This window comes from Lolium rigidum, chromosome 6, assembly GCF_022539505.1.
Source record: "Lolium rigidum isolate FL_2022 chromosome 6, APGP_CSIRO_Lrig_0.1, whole genome shotgun sequence".
In the NCBI taxonomy this organism is placed as follows: domain Eukaryota; kingdom Viridiplantae; phylum Streptophyta; class Magnoliopsida; order Poales; family Poaceae; genus Lolium; species Lolium rigidum.
This window is the reverse complement of record NC_061513.1, coordinates 9,852,493-9,875,937: the sequence shown is the minus strand read 5'-3', so window position 1 is coordinate 9,875,937 and position 23,445 is coordinate 9,852,493. Positions and strand designations below refer to the sequence as shown.

Below are 23,445 nucleotides of genomic sequence, written 5' to 3'. Positions count from 1 at the left end.
TATCTTTGACCTCTTCCTCCCCGAGTTCGATAAACCTTGGGTGATCCACTTAAGGGAAAACTTGCTGCTGTTCTACAAACCTCTGCACTTGGAGGCCCAACACTGTCTACAGGAAAGGAGGGGGAACGTAGACATCATGACGCCGGTTTCTTGCAAGTGGATCGGAAATTCTTCACGAAGATGTCCTCAAAACTATCCCAGCTATCGATGGATCCTGGGGGAAGTTTATTTATCCAGGATCGCGCGGCTCCACTTAAATGTACTTGGATGCTCTGCATGGCTGTTGCCCTGGTTCCTCCTATCAACTTCACCATCTCGAGATAATCAACGAGCCAATCTTCAGGATCCTGTAGGCCGTCGAATTTCTTGAAATTTTCGGGTAGCTTGAATCCTGACGGGACTCGAGTTTTTCGAACTCGTCTCGTAAAGCACGGGAGCCCGCACATATCTTCATCGGCAACTTCTGGTGACTGCCGATGTTCCCTTCTTTCTTGTCGCGCTCTATCCACCCTTGCTTGAGCGGCTGTGTCCCTTGCTCCACTTGCTCTTGGTGGATCTTGTACTGTTGTGGTGGGTCGTGGACTATTTTGCCTTGCAGTTCCTTCGGGAGGTGTAGCTGCGAACGCTGTTCCCATGACTCCAACTCCTGCCATTGCCATGTTAAATAATACTTCTCTCGGGTCCCCCGGAGGTGGTCTGGACGCGAGGATATAAGCTTGCGTTGCCATGTACCCAGCTTCTGGTGTTTTCGGGATAATATTTCCCCTTGTATCAATCGTCATGAAAGACATGTCGAGATTTTTGAATTATATTTCCTCTCTCTTCTTCAGGTATATTTTGCAGCCGAGATCTTGCTCTCCTCCGAGCTTCTCTATGGCTATCTCCCAAAGTTCCTGATTGTCGACTTAGCTCTGCTCGTCGCCTGCTTGACGCGGAGGCTGCCTCCTTTCTTCTATTCAGGGAGGCTGTCTGTTTTTCCAACTCCCTACTCACACGAGCAAGTCTATATTGATAGGCTTGCAATTCTTCTGCAGTAGCAGTTGTGGTCATTGGTTCTGAACCGTCCATGGCTCTTGCGGCTCTATCCCACGCTGCCTGCGGGAGCTGAACTCTTACACGTGGAGTGGTCCCGACATATTTAGTGCCTAGACCTCTTCTGAGATCAGCAGGATCGAGGTATGGGTTTCCCAAATCGTCGAAAGCCTCTGACGTCTCCGGTTCTGCTCGGTTTGTTTCCTCAATTGCATAGACCTGATGATATTTTGAGTGTTGATTTTTGTCAAGATTGGTGACACCATCGTAGAGATTGGTGAAGACCTTTCCAATGACAGCAGATTTGTCGATGAAGTTGAAGATGTCGACGCTGTCGGAGTCGCTGCTTATAATGGAGTCCGCAGATGGCTCGGAGGACGTGTCGCTGAAGATCTTGGTGAGCTTTCCGTTTGCCTTGGTGTTGATGAAGCGTGGCGACGAAAGCTCTTCATCGCTCGACGAAAAGTCAGAATCGATCGCTGATAATTCCGACGAGATCGGAACTTCGAGATGATAAGATCCTTCCTTGTCGACACCGAATCGGAATTCTCCGAACGTCATCACGATGGGCTCTTCCAGATACGCACATGCATCCAAACGGGAGGGCGGGTGAGGAATAAAATCGACTAGATCAGTTTTTTCCCGTTTACCTCAATCCATCGCATTGCTTGCTACCGACGAAGTCGACGATTCTGGCGCCCGGGCTTGGGCCCTTGCCTCTTTCTTTTCTGCCGCCTCCTCCGCCTCCAGCCTTCTCCACTTTGCATCTTCATCCTCTTCCTTCTTCTCCTCCTCCTCCTCGTCCTGGCCGTCGTGGGCAATGATGTCCACCTCCTAATCCTCATCGTTCGTCGGCGGGGAGCTAGAGCTGCTCGGCGTTGCACCTCTAGCCCACAAATGGCGCCATCCCGGCGGCTTTCCCTCGCTATCGATGTCCGATGGCAAAGATAGGTTGCTCATGGCTTGTAGAGATGAATAGCGCAGTTGGAGATCCTTAGCGAAGACGCAGGGGTCTTAGTGAGCAGGGATTAATGGAGGTGTAGATACTGAAGAAGGCTGCGGTTGCTCTTCCGCGACGGTTCGCGCTCCATTCCGGTGGTTCGCGTGTCGATCAACACGGTTGCCACTCCGGCGGTTGCCCTTCCCGGCAGTTGTTGTGCTTACATTCGCCCTGGCTCGAGCCAGGGTCGCTGCCAGGCAGGCCCGTGTGAGAAGCGAGCGGATGCTCAGTGCGACCACGCAGCGTCCGCGAAGACGCAAATATGCCGCATATTTGCGCCACGTTTGGGTCTCCGCGGACGGCCCGTCACTATGCGTCGCCCTGCTGGAAGAGGGTGCGGGCGTATTTTTCGACCACGCGAACGCAAATCGGACGGACGCTCCCTTACCTAGATAATATGTTAAGAGCCAATGCATTGTGAAATTAAGGCCTTAAGTAGCCCGTCAAAAGTTACTATTTATTGGACGGTTTGTAGTTGTTAGTTGTTGGAGCTGTCTGAATAGCCAGCTCGACTATAAAGTTTTGTACGTAGGTCTCCCAGCCAAAAAAGCTTTAAAGGGTACGTAGCTCCTCGATCTTCTTATAAATAAAGCCATCAACCAAGCCAAATAACTACGAAATACAATTAGGCAGTAGCCGAGAGTCAGGATCATCTAGTTCCCGATGGACGCCACTGCTGTAGCTGGGTGTTTTAGAGACAAGAGCATCCTCATCACCGGCTCAACTGGGTTCCTCGGGAAATGTATATAACACCCATGCCTCTCTGCGCGCGTATCCAGTTATACATATGACTAAATATACTCTCCCATTTGTGAACACGCAGTGCTTGTGGAGAAAATACTGAGGGTTCAACCAGCTGTGAAGAAGCTCTACCTGCTTGTTCGTGCAGCAGACGCTGCGTCCGCGGAGCAGCGTGTTTTCTCTGATGTATGTTCCTTATGTTTTCATTCTGTAAAACGGCATCATTTACTTATGTTCCACTTCCCAATAAATTTATACTTCCTCTCCTTTTGTATGTTTTATTTCATCTTCCTTTGATCTAGGTCATAGAAACGGATCTCTTTAACATGCTACGAAAAAAGTACGGCCTTCCTGGCTTCCAAAGTTTCATCCAAGAAAAGGTAGTTCCTCTTGCAGGTGACATCATTTATGAGAACTTTGGGCTTGACAACTCGCGAGCTGATGCGTTGTCTAAAGATATCGATGTCATCATCAATGGGGCTGCGACAACCAACTTCTATGAAAGGTAGTACTAGAACACACCTCGCTCATTCCTACCACTATACTATTCTACACTGCACAATAAAGAGAGAGAAATGAGTTGTAATCACGTAAGGATATCCAGATGTGGTATAACAGATACAGCTGGAAATAGGCACGATAACAATATTTTGGAATGTCAATTAAACCGATCATTCTCTTTATCAAACTCAAAGAACTCAGAGAGGTCATAAACAGCTCAGAAACAGGACAGCGTCCGTTCCATGCTAAACATGAGGGTCTGAGAGCATGTCTAACAGGCCCCGTATAACCCGCCCACCCCGTAAAATTCCGGCGGGATACCGGGCAGGCGCGATTTGGGCCGTCTAGCGGGTCCCGTATTCGGGCCGGCCCGTTTCGGCGGAATACGGGGCCCAGGAAATCGGCCCCGTCGCCCCCTACTTATACTGGGCGCAGGTGCCCCTCACTCGCAACCCTAGCTCCACCGTGCGCCGCCGCCTCCTCCATCCTTCTCCGGCGAGAAATTACTCGCTCCCCCGCGCCGCATTCCACCCCATCTCCGCCATGGACTCCCACCGCCGCACTAGCGCCTCGCCGGCGAGCGGATCGAAGCGATCCCGCTCGCCGGACACCGTGGAGGAGGCGTGGCGCCTCAAGTGCAAGAGATCCGCCGCCGGGAGCCGCCGTGCGGCGTGCCGGTACGCCGGCGCGGAGTATGTGCCGGATTCGCTCCGGGAGTACGCCGCGGGTGGGCGGTGGTACCGGCAAGACCCGCCGCTCAAGCCGATGAGCGGCGAAGCCTTCGAGAATTGGCTCGCCGAGTGGCAGCGCGACCGCGCGTCCAAGGCGGCATGGGCGGCGACCATCGGCAGCTCCAGCGGCGGAGGAAGCGGAGGCAGCCAGGAAGAAGAGGATGCGGCAGAGGAGGAGGCGGCCTTCCGGCGTGCGGTGGCCGAATCCAAGGCAGATGCCGCCGAGAAAGCTCGGGCGGAGGCAGAGGAGCAGGCGGCGGCCATCGACGCCGTCCGGGAGTTCGTGGCGCGGGAGGCGCTGGAGGCGCAGGAAGCGCAGGAGGAGGCGGCCTCCATCGCCTTCATCCCCGTAGTCATCCTTGATGAGTAGATGTAGGATAGATGTAGTATGATCCGTAGTATGATCGGAATGTATGTATGATCCATAGTATGATCAATGAAGATGAACTTCCCGGGGTTTTTATTTTTGAAAATACGGGGCGAAATACGGGGTCTGCTAGACGAAATGGCTCTTCCGTTTGCAGTTTTTCGATACGGGGCGAAATGCGAGCGTTATACGGGGTAGCGAAATACGGGGCCTGTTAGACATGCTCTGAATGTTCAGTCCCTAGGTTTATTACCGTACACACGCTGTTCTCCTATGTAATACCAGTTCAAGCTCGATCACTAATGCTATAAACTGTGCAGGCTCAACTTTTTCTAATGTGGACGTTGCTTGTTTGTGTGTGTGGACAGGTATGATGTTGCTCTGGCATCTAATGCACTAGGACCCAGAAATGCGTGCGAGTTCGCAAAGAAGTGTCCCAATCTGAAACTGTTACTTCATGTTTCCACTGGTACGTCCATGCGTGGTGCAAATACACCACCTGCTAAATCCTTTTAGGGTATATTTACTTGTACATTTTATATGTCTATATAGTAAATTATTACCACAATACAACGAGCATTATTTTATCAGCCTTTGTAGCTGGTACACAAGAAGGGCTGTTACTAGAGAAAGCGTTCCAGAATGGTGAAACACTAAGGGAAGGCTACTGCATGGACATTGAAGCTGAGCTGCAGTTAGTTGATAAGATCAAGTCCGAACTTACGGCGGCTAAGAGCGGTAGCTCAGAACAGTTGGAGAAGTCCACCATGAAAGAACTTGGCTTAAAAAGGTCCATATCTTATACTTTATTTATTGCTAAGAGTACCTGCAACAAAAGAATAAAAGGAACATGAAATGGTAATATACACATAAGAAAATGTAATATTATAAAATTTTCGAATCAGATTGTGTATAAGATTGCATGGATAAATATCGGCTACTGATTCAATTGCTGATCAATTGTTGAAGGGCTTGTCATTTTGGATGGCCAAATGTGTACACGTTTACCAAGACTATGGGTGAGATATTACTTGGCCAGGGGAGGGGAAATCTTCCGGTTTGTTAGAAATAGGTCTAACTGCCATAGGCAGTTATTAGTAGTGCCCAAAGTATAGACGCCTGTTCACTCCGAGCAGGTGCCTCTCCATTAACCGACGCCTCCAACAGGCGTCTCTTCCTTGTAAACCGACATCTGAACAGTCGGGATCACCTGTATATATACCCATGTTGATGATCAATAAAGCAATAGTTCATTCATTCACTTTTACTCACAATACGTTATCATGCACTAGCCTCTACCGAGAGCAATCATCGGAGGAGTGAAAGGAAGGAACAGGGAAAGGTAAGAACAATGGCAGGCATGAACCTGCACGCCCTGGTTTCCTCTTTCGCCCGCTTTCTTCGCCATGGGAACCGCCGCTCGTCCTTCGCCCATCGCCGTCGCCTTCATCGCCTCGGCCGCGGGGCTGGCTCCCGTCGCCATGGCCGTGGGGCTGGCTCCCGTCGCCATGGCCGTGGGGCTGGCTTCCGCCGCAATGGCAACGGCAGTAGCCTTCGCCACCGCGCCGGAATAGGTGGTCGTCGTCGCCCTTTCGTCGGGAACCGCCGTCGCCGCGGCGGCCGTCGCTATGGCCACCCACGCCATGCCTTCGCGCCTCGCACTGGGCATGCTGCTCAGGCTGCGGCAGTGAACGCCGAAGGCTTTCACGCTGTCCCAACGGCACCACCAAGCCCGGCCGCTCCCCTGCAACCGGCGCTCCACATACCGCCGATGAACTGGCTCCTCGGTGGGCCGGCGGCTCCGTTCCTCGGCGAGGAGGACGACTTCGACGCCGCCCTGGTTCCACCACCACCGGGGATCTTCCTCAACAACGGCATGGACGCCGATGTGGCCTTCTGCCCAGACCACGGGTACGGGCCTTGCCCTGCCCGCAGGGGCATCGCCTTTTGCCCAATGCAGGGCTACGGCGAGAGTCCACCACCGCTGGCCGCCATCTTCGATCCGCCGTCACCAACGCCGTCCGCCGAACTCGAGGAGTACGAGTTCCTGCCGGGGTTGGGTCCGAACGCATACATGGACCTGCCAACGCCAACGCCGGCGCAAAGCGACGAGGACCCGGAGCACTTCATGCCGCCCGGATACAATCCAGTCCCTGGACTGGAACCGCTGCCACAAGAAGAGGAGATTGGCGCACCCCTCGCTGCAGAAGCACTCGCCTTCGACCTCAACGTCAAGGTTGAGCCCGAGAATGAGGAGACCGGCGCTGAGGACGAGGAGACCAGCGCTCCCGTCGCTGCTGCGCCACTCGCCTTGGACCTCAAAGCCGAAGTCGAGCCCAAGGACGAGGAGACCGGCGCTCAGGCACCGCTGCCGGCTGGGCCAGCAACGCCGCCACCCGAAGCTCGCCTCCTCCTGCGCCGATTCGCCGCGGCCATGGCCTCCCGCCAGCCCAGCTTCCGTGCTGGGTCATGGGACCCCGCCTCCCTTGGTTTCTTCAACGAGCCAGAGCGCGGCGAGAGCTCCGCTGGACGCCGCCCGGCCGAGGGTCGATGAGGCCTTCCTGTGTATCGGTCAAGGGATTGGGGATGAGACATTGTTGGGGTCGCTCCTGGCTCTGGCCTGTTCTCTCCTTATCCGAACGATATTTCTAGACGGTCCTTTCTAGGCTGGTTCCATTTAATCGTTGTTGCTTATGGTGCCAGCCAATATATCTATAATCTATAATATCTAAATAGGAGCAACCCACTAAAATGAATTCTCTCAACATGCAAGCATGCCACATCACTTCCTTCAGTTTTAGTAGATTAGTTAGACATCCAACTAAGCAAAATGCCACGTCATATATCTTTTTCTACAAGGAAGATTTTATTTCAGCTGCCTGATTCCACCACTGAAAGCATGCAACACCACCTCGCTGTATGTTACGAAACTGAACAGACGCCATGCATGTATTCCAATACTCCACTAGAGAAGAGATAAGCAGTCCTTTTGGATTCGCATTCAGTCCGTCGCTCCACCTCCTCCTCTATATTTCTTTGCCACAACGCTTTGCTTCTTGGGTCCAGCTCTGTCTCCGTACCTTCCTTGCCCCTCCGAGCTCCGGCAGAAGTTACCCAAACCACCCCTCCATCATCATCCCTGGCCCTACAATGTCTTCAAGGGCGTTAGCGACACCATCGACAAATTCATCGTCCGCATCGATGCCCCCAACAAGATTCACTGCATGGATATTCGACAAGGAGACACCATCTACTCCTGGGCGTTTCTCCTATGTATCCGCTAACCCTGCGGCCTAGCTCTCGGCATACTCCAGGTCGATCCCTTTGACATGTGTGTGCGTGTGTGTTGGAATTACATTTCCGGATGCCCACAACCCGATTTCACATGCTTGCTGCTTCGGTGATCTTCCACACAAGTATTTGACCTGTTTCTCACCTTCTGTTTTGCTAATAGGTGTCTGATTTTCTCACCTTCTGTTTTGCTAATAGGTGTCTGATTTTCTCACCTTCTGTTTTGCATTTTCAGGATCGCTATTGTTGCTTCACATCAATGCATCATGCACGTCAATTGGTTGCCAAAATGTGTCAGACCTCCAAAACTTGGTACTCCAATTCTGCATAGGCACTTATCTGATTGTCAGGCGTACTGATGTGCATCCTCCGGTGTATTAAAGCCTCTACTGCATCTTAACATTTGAGTACAGTAATTTTGTGTACTGAAAATGAAAACCTTGAAAAGTGAAAAGGAACTACGCCAATCTTAAGGTATTGTGAATATGCACATATCAGCGTGTTTCTTCAAACACAGTTTATTTGAACATCTCAGTAGCAATGGATGTATTGGATATTTTTCTCTTACTATTATACAGTGTAAGAGATTACAGATCTAGATGGTACACACAATCTGAATGATTGTTATATGTTACCGGCCCTTGGTTCTCAAAAAGGTAAAGCAAAGTTTCTGAAATAATATTTGTTGTCCTATGCTAAAAGATAATACTCGACTTGTATTTACTAACAAATAATCACCTTTTCCTTTTATCCTGATCAATAACATACCTGCACTGTAACTTATTTTTCAATTCAACAACAGGCAAATATATGGTATGCATACTTATCCAAGTAACTGCAATAATTCTTTGTTTCGGATCATGCCACTATTGGTTTTGCCTATACAGAAAAGAAGGGAGATCTTCAAATCTTCATAGATGAAAGGTGTGTCCTCAAAAAAATACAATATATTGCAGGTGACGAAGGCACAGGTTTAAAGATGTGATTGGTAAATAATGTGCATTCACCTTAGATTGCATATTTTTATTATTATTAGTTTTCTTTTATCAATCTTTGAGGAAAATGAGTTTATAGTTTTCTGCTGAACTAAGTTAAGCCTCATCTTTTGTTGGCGAGGCTGCTGCTAGCATTCCACCGCAATAGTTGGAGCCCTCCAACTCCCTCACTTTTCTCGCTGCATATAGGTTTTGTAAGTGTAATACATCAACATTAGTTTCTTCATTTCCGTATTGTTTCTAAATAAAAAAAAATCCATTGCCTAAATTCAAAGATTTTATTACAGTGTTTCTTTCATTTCTTCTATACCCTTATTTGCAAGTCTATTTGAGAAAATGTTCCGCAGCAACGCGCGGGGTATCATCTAGTTTGTTTAATAGATGTATGCATTAGCACTATCAAAGTGATTGACTAACACTAGTACTAGTACTTCTTATGTTCTAGACTTTTATGTAAATGTACTCAGTCAATGTGTATAGCGATGTTTAGACCAATCATGTCTATAAATGATTATATGTTCAATTTGTTGCATCTTGCAATCCATATAACATATATAAATGGTACAATAATATTATTTTTGCAATTGAAATTTATTTTTTTTGCAAAATTAAATATCAACTCACCATCAATTAAGTTCAAAAAGGCCTAAAAGGCACAAAGTGACTTAATTCAAATTGAATTGATATGAAAAAAAAAATTTGTGAGGCGACTATCACAAAACGAGATGGACTCCAAACGTTGAGATCTCAAAAATATAGTGATAGATGTTTGAGGACTACACCAAACAAAATTCAAGTCTTCACTTGAACTCACGATTTTACAAATTTTATTACGACATAACCATGATGATTTTAATTTACATACAAGTAAATTTACAAATCTCTGGTTCTCATTCATGTAGGACAAAATGACCGTCAAAGAATTTGAAGAGCTCGCGCTCGACGGAAATAATTATCCTACATGGGCTATGGATGTTAAAATTAGTCTTTCATCCCGTGGAATTGCAGCTGCACTCATACCGGATCCCCTTCCCGAGGGAGTTGCACAATTAACGGAGCCACAAAAATATGGTGCTTTATACATTATAAGAAACCATATTCACCCAGATTTAAAATCTGAATATTTAATGGAGGAATCTCCAAGCAATATGTGGCAAGCACTCAAAACTAGATATGAACAGCAAAGGGCAGTTATACTACCTGAAGCTAGTCATGAGTGGACGCAGTTAAGACTCCAGGATTTCAAATCCGTCGGAGCTTATAACCATGAGGTTCATAAGATTTGTTCGAAGTTACGGTTTTGTGAGAAGGAACCTTCAGAAGAGGAGAAGATAGAAAAGACTCTATCAACTATGCTCCCGAGCTGATAGGATCCTACAAGCAACAATATCGTGCAAGGAATTACCAAGTTTATTCTGAACTTATACATGTTCTCCTCCAGGCAGAAAAACATGATGAACTTCTTTTAAAGAATAGTCATCAACGCCCGGTTGGGGCTGCCCCTCTACCTGAGGTACATGCAAATTTTCAGAAAGACAATAAGTTCAATGGCTAAAGGTCGTAAGAAGAACTTCAAGGGTAATTACAACCGCAACCGCAACAACAAGAACAAGCCACATAATTCAGACAAGGGAAAAGGCATAGCAAAGAACAAGTTTGATAAAACTAATCTTTGCCAGAAATGTGGATGCTACAAGCATGTCACCAAAAAATGCCGCACCCCAAAACATCTGGTAAACCTCTACCTGCAATCCATGGGACGTAACAGACCTGCCCAAGGAGCAAGATATGAAGCACACTTCAATCTTCAACCCGAAAACAACATGGAAGTTGGTTGTTCGCGATATGTTCAAGGAGCACCAAGCAACACCGAGGAATTGCATGTACCACGGGACTCCATGGACAAGGAGAATATGATGATCGAATACGCCTCCAACGACGTGTTCGAAGACTTTGACTAGTCAATCAACTCCACTATATAGAATATTTGTCTACGTCCATTTGATTGTTGTAATAAGAACATAATATTATTGTTGTTGTCATCACCGTATATTGTAAAGCACAATATATATTGTATCAGCACTTTGATATCAATAAATTTGTATATATTCTATATATCCAATAAGTCTTTTCATTGATGAAAATTCTACATTTCAATATATAGATTTCTACGGGAGTCAATCCAAATGGAGGAGGAAATGTGCCTTGTGGATAGTGGTACCACAAACTCTATACTTAGGGAAATAAAATATTTCCAAACTCTTACAAAGATGAATGGAGATATTTTAACAATCGCTGGACGCGATGCGGTAATTGTTGGCACAGGACGCGCCATATTTACCCTCCCTATGGGTACACAAATTATAATTGAGGATGCTTTATTGTATCCCGATTCAACTCGTACCCTCATAGGATATAGAGATATCCGTAAAAATGGTTTTCACATTGAAACCCATGAAGACAACAAGGAGGAGTATCTCCTCTTTACCAAAGACAACGGATATGGCAAACAAATATTTGAGAAAATTCCCTCTTTATCATCAGGATTGTACTACACATACATAAAACCCGTAGCACACGTTGCGTATAAGGTAATTTTTCAGAATGTCAACGCATTTCAAACCTGGCATGATCGCCTGGGTCATCCCGGTATTGGGATGATGAGGAAAATTATCGGCAATTCCAATGGTCATGACTTAAATGAAGCCAAATTCCCACAATCTTCGGATTTTGTGTGCACTTCATGTGCTACCGGGAAACTCATTTTACGACCCTCTTATCTTAAAATTCAAGCGGAACCACTCCAATTCCTTGAACGGATTCAAGGTGATATTTGTGGTCCTATCCAACCATTATCTGGACCTTTTAGGTATTTCATGGTTCTAATTGATGCATCTACACGATGGTCTCATGTGTGTCTATTATCCACACGAAACCATGCATTTTCCAAAATAATGAGACAAATTATTAAATTACAAGCTCATTACCCTGAGAATCGAATTAAATCAATTCGAATGGACAATGCTGCTGAATTTTCCTCGCGTGCCTTCAATGATTATTGCATGGCACTAGGAATTAAGGTTCAACACTCGGTCCCATATGTCCACACACAAAATGGATTGGCCGAATCCCTAATTAAGAGAATTAAGCTCATTGCACGACCATTATTAGTGAATTGCCAATTACCAACTTCATGTTGGGGTCACGCGATTTTACACGCTGCGACTTAATTCAATTGCGACCAACTGCATATCACAGCACTTCCCCTCTGCAATTAGTACGTGGAAATCTACCAAACATTTCCCATCTGCGTAAATTCGGATGCGCCACATATGTGCCCATCTCACCACCGCAGCGTACATCCATGGGCCCACATAGGAAATTGGGGATCTATGTGGGGTACAAATCACCGTCGATAATCAAGTACCTTGAACCCCTCACCGGGGATCTATTCACTGTCCGTCACGCTGATTGCATCTTTAATGAGGAACATTTCCCGGCATTAGGGGGAGACATCAAGTACCAAAAAGAATGCCCAGAAATCGATTGGAATGCCCAAGGCATTTCCTCCTCTCGATCCACGTACTCAAGAAGCTGAACTTCAAGTTCGGAAAATAATTGATTTGCAACACATTGCAAATAACCTGCCAGATTCATTTACTGACTATAAAGGTGTTACAAAATCCTATAATCCTGCCAGAAATGCGCCCGAAAGAGTGGAGGTACCAACAAAAATCACTCAACTCCCTATTCAAAGGAAGAGGGGGAGAAGTATGGCCACCAAGCATGATTCAGCTTCTTGCAAGCAACAAAGGAAATAGAGGAAGAAACCCTCTGAACTAGTAAATGTAAATCAACCTAGCGTTGATAATCATCAAATGGGTAATGAACACCCAGTGGAAGAACAACCTCCACAACCCAGCTCAGTTGTGCACTCAATGACTGGGACATCGGAAAACCCTGACTCAATCGTATTGGGAAATCACGACCAGTCAACAAGGGTAAATGAAATTTCCACAAACTATATAGATTCTGGAGAATCTTACAATCGTAAGTCTACAATTGTCGACATATATTTCTCAACTGCAGTTGCAAACAACCTTTTAAATGATCATGATCCAAAGACCATGGCAGAGTGTGAGAAACGCTCCGACTGGCCTAAATGGAAGGATGCAATCCAAGTTGAATTAGCCTCGCTCAATAAAAGAAAGGTATTCAGCGAAGCAATACCTACACCTCCCAGAGTTTTCCCTGTGGGATTCAAATGGGTTTTCGTCCGTAAGAGGAACGAGAACAATGAGGTGGTGAGATATAAAGCAAGGCTTGTAGCCCAATGTTTCACGCAGAGACCTGGCATTGATTTCAATGAAACATATTCTCCAGTAATGAGTGGTATTACTTTCCGATACCTTATATCTATGGCAGTACAAAATCGTCTATCTATGCAGTTGATGGACGTGGTGACCGCTTACCTTTACGGCTCACTTGATTCGGACATATACATGAAGGTTCCTGATGGAATCCCAATTCCGGATCCAAACGCAAAACGCAACGTATATTGTGTAAAACTAAATAAGTCTTTGTACGGCTTAAAACAGTCGGGACACATGTGGTACAACCGACTTAGTGAGTTCCTTTTGAAAAGGGGATACTCCAATAATGATGATTGTCCATGTGTTTTCATCAAAAAGTCCGAGACCGGATTTTGCATTATTTCGGTGTATGTCGATGATTTGAACATCATTGGTAACACACAAGATATTGATGAAGCACGCAATCACCTAAAGACGGAATTTCAAATGAAGGATTTGGGTAAAACCAAATTTTGCTTGGGATTACAACTCGAGCACCTTCCCTCAGGTATTTTGGTTCACCAAACCGCCTATATCCAGAAAATATTGGAGAAATTCAATATGGACAAATCCTATCCATCCAAAACTCCCATGGTTGTTCGATCTCTAGACGTAGAGAAAGATCAATTTAGACCAAGGGATGAAGGAGAAGAGATATTGGGATCAGAAGTCCCATATCTCAGTGCTGTTGGAGCGCTCATGTATCTTGCAACCAGGCCTGATATTGCATTTGCAGTGAACTTACTAGCTAGACATAGCGCATCTCCTACAAAACGCCATTGGGCTGGAGTAAAGAATATCTTTCGATATCTCCAAGGCACAAAGGATCTTGGCCTATTCTTTCAGTTTCAGAAAAATCTGGACATTGAGATGATTGGGTATACCGATGCTGGCTACTTATCCGACCCCCATAATGCCAGATCAGAAACCGGTTTTGTGTTCCTACATGGTGGGACAGCCATCTCATGGAAGTCTTCTAAACAGACCCTAGTGGCTACATCCACCAATCATTCTGAAATAATCGCATTATATGAGGCATCACGCGAATGCGTATGGCTTCGCAGAATGATAAACCACATACAACAATCATGTGGTAAAGGTTCTATCGAATCTCCAACCATTATCTATGAAGATAATGCTGCTTGTGTTGCTCAGATGCAAATGGGTTACATAAAGAGCAATATCACTAAACATATTGCACCTAAATTGTTTTATCCTCACGAATTACAAAAGTGTGGGGATATAAACATCTTGCAAGTTAAATCATGCGATAATCTCGCTGACCTATTCACAAAGTCTCTACCAGCCTCAACATTTGAAAAAATATGTTCGTGGAATTGGTATGCGACGACTTCGTGATTTGCAAGGATCAGGGGGAGTATCTCTCTGAATTATAACCCATTCAAACATTATATTACACTCTTTTTCCCTTTATGAGTTTACTCTCATGGTTCTCATCAAGGTTTTTAATGAGGTAATATCAACACAAAAATATATGTCATATATCCTATTTTCCCCACCGGGGTTTTTAATGGATGTATACAAGACATATTAATTGTTCTCTAAACTTACCAATGAGTTTTATCCTTTTAAGGTTTTCTCATATAAGTTATCAAAGAGACAATGATCATTATATGTTGTATCATTTTCTCCTTATTTTTCCCACCGGGTTTCTAAAGGAGTTTTCACAACATATCAAATACTATTATCCTCATATTTTTTCCCACAGGGTTTTTGGAGGATAATTATCAATTTCAAAGATCATCAAGATTACATGAAGTATTCTCAAGATTATACAAGGAATACAAGATATACAAGACGTAGCTTTGTGCAAGGGGGAGTGTTAGAAATAGGTCTAACAGCCATAGGCAGTTATTAGTAGTGCCCAAAGTACAGACGCCTGTTCACTCCGAACAGGTGCCTCTCCATTAACCGACGCCTCCAACAGGCGTCTCTTCCTTGTAAACCGACATCTGAACAGTCGGGATCACCTGTATATATACCCATGTTGATGATCAATAAAGCAATAGTTCATTCATTCACTTTTACTCACAATACGGTTGTCATCATTCGCCCAACCATGGTAACCAGCACATATCAAGATCCATTCCCTGGATGGATAGAAGGAACAAGGTATGTTCGAGATCAACACATGACAAGATATTTTTCTCAATCATTTTTTTGTAATTAGTCAGGAAGCTAGTAGTCTACTTGGGATATATCTCAAATGGACATTACTATACGAGCGTAGATTAATTTGCGTTAACTTTTGCAGGACAATTGATGCTTTGATTGTTGCGTACGATGAGCAAGCATTCCCATGTTTCATAGGCGATCGCAGTAATGTAATCGATGCTGTGAGTGATAAACGGCCATATTCAGATGTAATAAGAATTAATCGAGAATATGGAATAGTAATAACTTACTGAAACAGCTTTCGAAAACATGATTGAAAGAGTAATTATCAACTGTATGTATGCATACTGTATTCATCCTCGTGGGGTTCAGATATATAGGAGAGTTACACACGAGGGGAGAGAGGAGAGTACAGTTGAGATCCATCTAGATAGGATCATGCACAACGTGCGATCATGCACAACGTGCGGGAGAGGTAGAGGGAATAGCTGCTGTAGAATCGGTCTTCACACATGTCCGTTATCACATGTCTAACATCCCCCCGCAGTCACATCGTCGGCCCGACGAACGGTGAGACTGGTACGGAACTCGTTGAAGACGGCAGTAGGAAGACCCTTGGTGAATATATCAGCGAACTGAGAAGTAGTAGGAACGTGCAGCACCACGAATTCGCCCAAAGCCACTTTATCCCCGACGAAATGTATGTCGATCTCGATGTGCTTGGTCCGCTTATGCTGTACGGGATTAGCAGACATGTAGACAGCAGAGACATTATCACAATACACAACCGTACATCGAGAAACAGGTCGATGAAGTTCCTGCATTACCTGTCGAAGCCAACAACACTCTGCAACAACATGGGCAACAGCTCGGTATTCAGCCTCAGCACTAGAGCGGGACACGGTAAGTTGCCTTTTGGAGGACCAAGAGATCAGATTATCGCCGAGGAAGACGCGAGAATCCCGAGGTGGAGCGACGGGTGTCGGGACAACCCGCCCAATCGGCATCAGAGTAGGCTACAAGAGAGGAATCGGAGGTGGGAGTGATGGATAGGCCGTGATCGAGGGTGCCTTTGACATAACGAATAATTCGCTTGACAAGGTTGAGATGAGAGGTGCGAGGGGCATGCATGAAGAGACATGCTTGTTGAACGGCGTAAGAGAGATCGGGACGGGTAAGAGTGAGGTATTGCAGTGCGCCGGCGAGGCTACGGTAGTGAGTGGGATTATCCAGTAGGTCACCATCATGGAGAGATAGTTTGGAGCCGGCGTCGATAGGGGTGTTGGCAGTGTTGCACTCGGTCATGGCAGCACGATCAATAATGTCGAGGGCGTACTGACGCTGAGAGAGGAACATGCCCGCAGAAGATTGAGAGACAGAGATGCCTAAGAAGTGGGAGAGAGGGCCAAGATCCGTCATGCTGAATTCAGATTTGAGAGAAGAGAGGATTGTTTGAAGGAGAATGGTGGAGGAGGCCGTGAGCACTATGTCATCTACATAGAGAAGTAAATAAGCAGTGCCGGCCGAGGAATGATGGATAAAAAGGGAAGTGTCACAGCGTGATGATGTAAAACCGGCGGAGGTGATGAAGTGGGCGAAACGCTGAAACCAAGCACGTGGTGCTTGCTTGAGGCCATATAGGGATTTTTGGAGAAGACAAACATGATTGGGCAAAGCAGAGTCTTCAAAGCCCTTGGGCTGCTGACAATAGACGAGTTCGTTTAGGGTACCGTGAAGGAAGGCGTTTTTAACATCCATTTGATGGACGGGCCAGTGGGAGGAAACGGCAATGGAGAGGACAAGGCGAATGGTGGATGGCTTAACGACGGGACTGAAAGTTTCGTCGTAATCGATGCCGTGTTCTTGGCTAAAACCGCGAACAACCCAGCGCGCTTTGTAGCGAGCTAGAGTACCATCGGAGTTGTATTTGTGGCGATAGACCCATTTGCCGCTTACGATATTGGCACCGGGAGGGGACGGAACAAGGCGCCATGTGTCGTTGAGAAGAAGGGCATCGAACTCTTCACGCATAGCGCGAGCCCAATGAGGATCCTGGAGGGCAGAACGGTAAGTACGAGGAATAGGGGAGATGGATGGGGTGGCGAGGAAATTGAGATGCTTGCGGGGAAGCTGAAAGCCAGATTTGGCTCGTGTGCGCATAGGGTGAGGATTGGCTGGCGGGTGCACGGGAATGGCATGAGAGGGGATCGCCGGAGACGGAGTGGAGTGATCGGAAGAGGAGGCAGGAGAGGTGGACGCCAGAGAGGGAGAAGAAGGACTGGTCGTCGGCGGCAGAGAAGGTGGGGAGGAGGCGGCGGTAGCAGCCGACCGCGGCAGAGAAACAGGAGAAGCTGGTGCCGCGGTAGCCTGCCGCGGCAGAGGAACGGAGGGAAAGTCTGCCGTGGCAGCGCCGGGAAAAGAAGAGTGTGGGGAATCAGGGATGGGTTCATCGTGGGGAAAGTCATAGGAGGGAAGATCGGGAATTGGGGTGGTGGAGAACGGAAAGATGGCTTCATCGAACGTGACATGGCGGGAGATGATGACGCGATCCGAGTGGAGATCAAGGCAGCGGTATCCTTTGTGTTGAGTGGGGTAGCCAATGAAGACACATGGGAGGGATCTAGGGTCAAGCTTGTGGCGAGTCTGAGCTTCGATGTTTGGATAACAGAGGCAACCAAAAACCCTAAGATGATCGTAGGTGGGCGGTGAGGAGAAGAGAGCTTCGTGAGGAGTGGATTTGGGGAGAGATTTGGTCGGGCGCAGGTTGATGTTGAGGCCGGCGAGATAATTGACGCGGGCCTCGGGAGATAGGGTGGAGAGGTTGGGTAGAGGGACAGAGTCCGAAGAGAGGGAGGAGGAGGTTTGGGAGGCGGCCGGCGAGGAGGAGGCGCCAGCCATGGCGGAAGCGGTGGAGGATCGTTATCCTGATACCATGAAAGAGTAATTATCAACTGTATGTATGCATACTGTATTCATCCTCGTGGGGTTCAGATATATAGGAGAGTTACACACGAGGGGAGAGAGGAGAGTACAGTTGAGATCCATCTAGATAGGATCATGCACAACGTGCGATCATGCACAACGTGCGGGAGAGGTAGAAGGAATAGCTGCTGTAGAATCGGTCTTCACACATGTCCGTTATCACATGTCTAACAATGATGCATACAGATTCCAGCAGACATTGTTATAAACGCTGCAATGGTAGCCATCGCTGTTCATTGGAACGAGGAAGCGCAAGTCATTTACCACGTGAGCTCATCACTCCAGAATCCACTATCCGTTTATGCTTTCGAAGATGCATGTTTGGATTACTTTTCTATTAATCCTCGTACACTCGAAAATGGAAAAGCCGTCCCAGCTAAAAGGCCATACTTGTTCAAGAATTATTCATTCTTCCGTCTAGTTCTGCTCCTGGTGTATAAATTTCCACTACAGGTACGAACAGATAATCTTGTCATATAGATATACACACCTAGGCCAGTATAATTTATGGGAAAAGTGTGAGAGTGCAGGTGCGCTCTGCGCACCCTCACACTTTTTGACTTTCTCTTTTTTATATCTCTCAAAATATTACATATTTTCATTTGATTTTTTTGCAAGTCACTAAAAAATAACAAATGGAATGGGACAAAAATAGTTCGGAAATTTTTTGTGCAATTTAAAATTTCAAATAATTTAAAATTTTAAAAAAATCTTGAAATATATATATACACAATAAAATAAAAAATCCAAAATATTTTTCCCACGTTCCAATTGTTATGTTTAAGTGATCTGCAATTTTTTTTGTTCAAACAATGTATAGTGTGAGAGATACAAAAATGAGAAATTGTTTGAGAGGGGAACAAAAAGAATTTACACGAATCTTGATGCAGTATACACGGTATGGATACGGGTGCTCACCAAGCACCTGCTCCAAAAGTCCACTCTCATAATTTGTATATGGTCTATCGCGACTTATGCTTGTGGAAATATTTTTTTGCTCAGCAGATGCTACAAGTAATGAGCTTCTTATTATGTGGAATGTTTTCACAACAGTACAATAAGCTCAACCGAAGATTCAATTTCTTGATGCTCTTGGTCAGCCTTTATGCACCATATGCCTTCTTCAACGGACGGTGAGATCCTTTTCACTTGTTTTTTCACATCTATTGCGGCAAGTAGCCAATTTTAGACTGCATTTTTAGCCAACTATGGTTGAGAACTTCTTTTTTTAGTCAACTCCAATGAAAACGTAAACTGTTTCTACGAGTATATATTATCGCACATAATTGAGTTTTCATTTTTTACTTTTTGAGTACGTATCAAAATCAAACTCCTTTTACCCAACTTTTCTTTTAGGTAAAGGCGGTCATATCCAATCCGCTGTTCGCTTAGATTGAAAAGAGCAGCCCAGTTTATAAGGAAAAAACCGGGTAAAATCCTATACAAACTATATATTGGATGGTTTATGAGGAAAACCGAGAAGGAAAACCACACATGTGTGGAGACTCATCGTCCACGCAACGCAGCCACCAAAAGCAAACAACGCATACCTATAGCTCGGCACCAAAAGCCCGACTTACATCACTCATCACCAAAGCTACAAACGCTACCCGCAAATCTAGGACATCACGCCAATTCGGGGCCACAGCCTTGACGTAATAGCCATATCAACCTTCGCCTTGCCAGAAGACGAACCAGTCAGGTCGACGAACTCGCTGTCCACACAGATCTCCAAGTCCAAGTCACATGCCAGGCCACGGTCAAGCCCAATAGGACCATCGCTGCATAGAGGTTCGAGGCCGTTGCCTCGACACCCAACCACCGTCCAGTGCCGCCACCTAGGATGCTCCTCCCCTGACCACATAACCGCGCCCAGTCCAGCCACCGGAACCAGTCACCCTGCGAGGGATTAGAGACTCCAAGGTGATACCTCCAACAAGGTAGCGATGCGTCCGTCACCACCGCCCGCTCCCGATGGAGCTTAGGTTTTCAACTGAAGACCTTAGGACCATAGTTAGGATCGAGAACTCCACAACGATGCCACCAAGAAGAAGAACGACACCCGCAAGCGCTGCCATCGCTAGCACCAACCAAAGTTGATCGGTGCAAGGTTTTCACCCGGAGATATACCCGCCCGCAAAATGAGAGGATCGAGTAACAAAACTGGTAGTGAGTCTATGCCACCGCCCACCAAGCTCCACCACATGTCGCAGTCGCCGCAGCACCTCAAGCTTCAACAATTTCCATGACAGGCCGTGCCGAAACAGCATCCAGCATTCCGGGGCCGCCACCCCTAGCTTCCTCGCTGCAGATCGCAAGCAGCCACAACACCTCATGCCACCCACAAGCCACCTCATGCGCCACAGTAGGACTAAGAGACACGCCAGCCCATAGGGCCTCAACATCTCCACGTGATCGCGCACCACCACACTCTAGCGACGCGCTCACCTCCTCCGTGCGCGAGCTCACGTGCACCTCCTCCCATCCTGGCACTGCTATCTTCCGAACTTCGCCCACCCTCAAGAAGAACTGGCCCCGCAACATGCTAGAAGCTTTGCCCGCCCAGGTTGAACTCGAAGTCGTTGTAACACCGCAACATGGGCCGGCGCCACCTGAAGCAGATCACAACTCAATCACCTCCTCTCCCCTCACCACCACGACAGGATGAAGAGGAAGACGAACTGGAGCTCCAGGCCTCCAACCCTCCAGATCCTGCCCGCCACCAATCCAGAAAACATGCTTTATTGGAAGAGACGGTAGCCTTCTTCTCCTCTACCAGCTCCAACCAGAGAAGCATAGCAGGAAGAAGCAAGAACCCTAGACTGTAGATCTATCTGCCAAGATCTGGTCCGCCCCAAACTACCAGTATAAAGCCATTCTCCGCATGGGTAAGGCAAAGGAAACCTAGACTACTATGTACAGAGGGAGGCCGGCCTCCTCTCTCTCTCCTCCACTCCGGCCGGCGAGGCCGCCGGAGGAGGGAGAGAGAGGGGCCGGGGCAGAGAAATCGACTCTCTCTCAGAGAGAGAGAGAGGGAGAGAGAGAGGGAGGGAGAGGGAGGGAAGGGGGAGAGAGAGAGGGATAGAGGGAGGGAGAGAGAGAGAGAGACGGGGGGACGAGAAGACCTTCTTGATCAAAAGTGGTAGAATTAAATTGCCATTCCATTGAAAGCAGAGGAGATGAGAGAGGCCAGCGAAGGGGACACAACAATGTACGAGACAGAGCTACAAAATCAGGTAGTGGGGGCTTATTTTATAGAGATAAAAGATTCTCAAGCGACTGAGAATTAGCAAATATGTTATTCTATTGTAGAAAATAAAGTGCTAGTCTTACCCATTTCAAAATACAAGGGTACAATTTTATATGACATAGAATTATCAAGTCAGTTCAACTAAACTATATTAGAAACCTTATCTAATGTAATCGGTTTTTTTTATTATCGTTGGTAAAATTATGATTTCACATGTCTAACATATAATCAGTGTCCCCATATACAAAGCTAATGTTTTGACAGTTATGTTTTATATTATTTGCATTGGAATGGACAATTTATTATGTTAGTAACTAAACCTAAATTTTATTATAAATTAGATTGTACATGCTTATTATTTACATTGAATTAACCTATTTATATTAATATTGTAGTTTCCAAAACTCACAAGCTACAAAATTAGTCATCATAAGAATAAATGTCACACATAAAATCACATTAGCTTATATACTATACTATTGTACTATTTGTCTCAAATGCTAAGTATCATGGAAAAGGAGAGAGGGGCAGCAGGCTCAAGGTCGCCACCAAATTAGCTCATGGGGTTGATGGGATGGTTGACATGTTCCTCGAGAAAACTTTTAGGATTCCGCTAAAAAAATGGGATGTTAATTTCAATGTTTACATGGAAATCTTTCTCCTAAGTCAATTATTATTCGAGAAAATCAGAAAACATAAACTATGGGAAAATCTTTAAACACCATTAGTATAATGGCAATCCCGATGTTTCTCAGATCCCATTATCCCCAGATGTCTGCATCACAAAGAAAAAGAAATTGTAAACGATTTATTCTCAACCGTGATTAATTAAACGCATTTTAATTACAGGTGCATATAAATTTCTATCATTCTAATACATCTCTAATCATGTTTGCCTTTGGTTGTTCATTCTTGTGAAGTTTTGATGACACAAACTTGTTGAGGTTGTGGAGTGAAGCTAAGATGGATGGTGGGGAAAATTCCATATTTAACTTTGATCCCAACTGTGTCGATTGGCACTCATATCTCGTCGAGGTCCATGTCCCAGCTGTACTAAAGTGCGCACGCAGGGAGAAAGGCCGAGCATGAAGGATACTATCATCACAAGATGCAGCAAAATATAATGATCTGACTGAGATTACTTATAAAATAACTCAGATTATTGCGTGGGTTCTTATCTTTCTCACTTTACTTTGTGGGATCCGTTTAATGTACATGGTTATGAGGCAAAGCCAAAACTTTTATGTATGAACTTTATATGTGTATCACATCTGGATTAATAAAAGACATAATTAGAAAAAAAAACTGGTAGAATCGCGTTGTTGAATCTGATGGGCTTTGAGGCGATAGGCAAAGTGATTTCTGAAAAATCAAACAAGGCTAAATCGTAAGACGGGGACTAACTTAATGAGATATCTTTATATTAGACTAGCAAAAGTACACGTGCGTTGCGACGGGAGAGAAAGCAATCAACTTGATCATGCATAGCCATAGCCTTAGTTTATTAGATATGTAGGCGCGCTTCGCCGCGCCGTCTGGATTGCGCTGTGGCACAACGTGACTGGTGTGGTATAGTTACCTGCATTGTCTATATTTTTAGCACTCTGTCTTAATGGCACAAGTAGATGTAAATAGGTACGAAGTGAGCGACTAATCTCACATCTCACATGAACGCTGAAACCTCATATACATATTCCATTTTTTCCTTTATTAGCACAATGTTTTCTATTGGAAAAATAAAGTATGAAGGAATCTCAGATATTCATTTTATAGGAAAAGGAAATTTGCTCCGTGAAAATGTAAGATTAGTTGTGCCTTGCAAGCGTATGGTCAAGAATGGGTAAGATACCTACAATATACATGGGGAAGCAAGAATATGGATACCTGAAAATATCAGCTTGTTTTACATAAATAACCCGCATATCCTTGTTTCTCTTGAGTTTCACGCCAACCTTCTCATTGTCAGCGTGGTATTATGGAATCCTATCTTAAAGGTCAGCCCAACTTTTTTTTAATCAAAATGGAATCGAAATTTCATGAGATGGGAATTAGTATGAGAGAGAGAGA

General features: G+C 45.8%; 1 protein-coding gene across 1 annotated transcript; it reads left to right on the top strand.

Annotated features, from left to right (window-relative positions):
* The first annotated feature begins 2,695 nt into the window (after positions 1-2,695).
* LOC124662149 (probable fatty acyl-CoA reductase 4) lies at positions 2,696-22,467 on the top strand. Its single transcript, XM_047200029.1, has 11 exons — positions 2,696-2,774; positions 2,856-3,042; positions 3,075-3,278; positions 4,741-4,841; positions 4,964-5,162; positions 5,342-5,427; positions 15,068-15,143; positions 15,286-15,367; positions 18,315-18,581; positions 19,134-19,261; positions 22,299-22,467. Exons 1-11 carry the CDS (start codon positions 2,696-2,698, stop codon positions 22,465-22,467), a joined length of 1,578 nt encoding a protein of 525 aa, XP_047055985.1.
* The last annotated feature ends 978 nt before the right edge of the window (positions 22,468-23,445 follow it).

Bases quoted from the DNA above. Each gene is read 5' to 3' on its own strand.
- LOC124662149 (XM_047200029.1), top strand. From the start codon at position 2,696: ATGGACGCCACTGCTGTAGCTGGGTGTTTTAGAGACAAGAGCATCCTC. The intron at 3,279-4,740 runs GTAGTACTAGAA...GTGTGTGGACAG, and splicing joins ACAACCAACTTCTATGAAAG to GTATGATGTTGCTCTGGCAT. The intron at 5,428-15,067 runs CGGTTTGTTAGA...TTACTCACAATA, and splicing joins CCAGGGGAGGGGAAATCTTC to CGGTTGTCATCATTCGCCCA.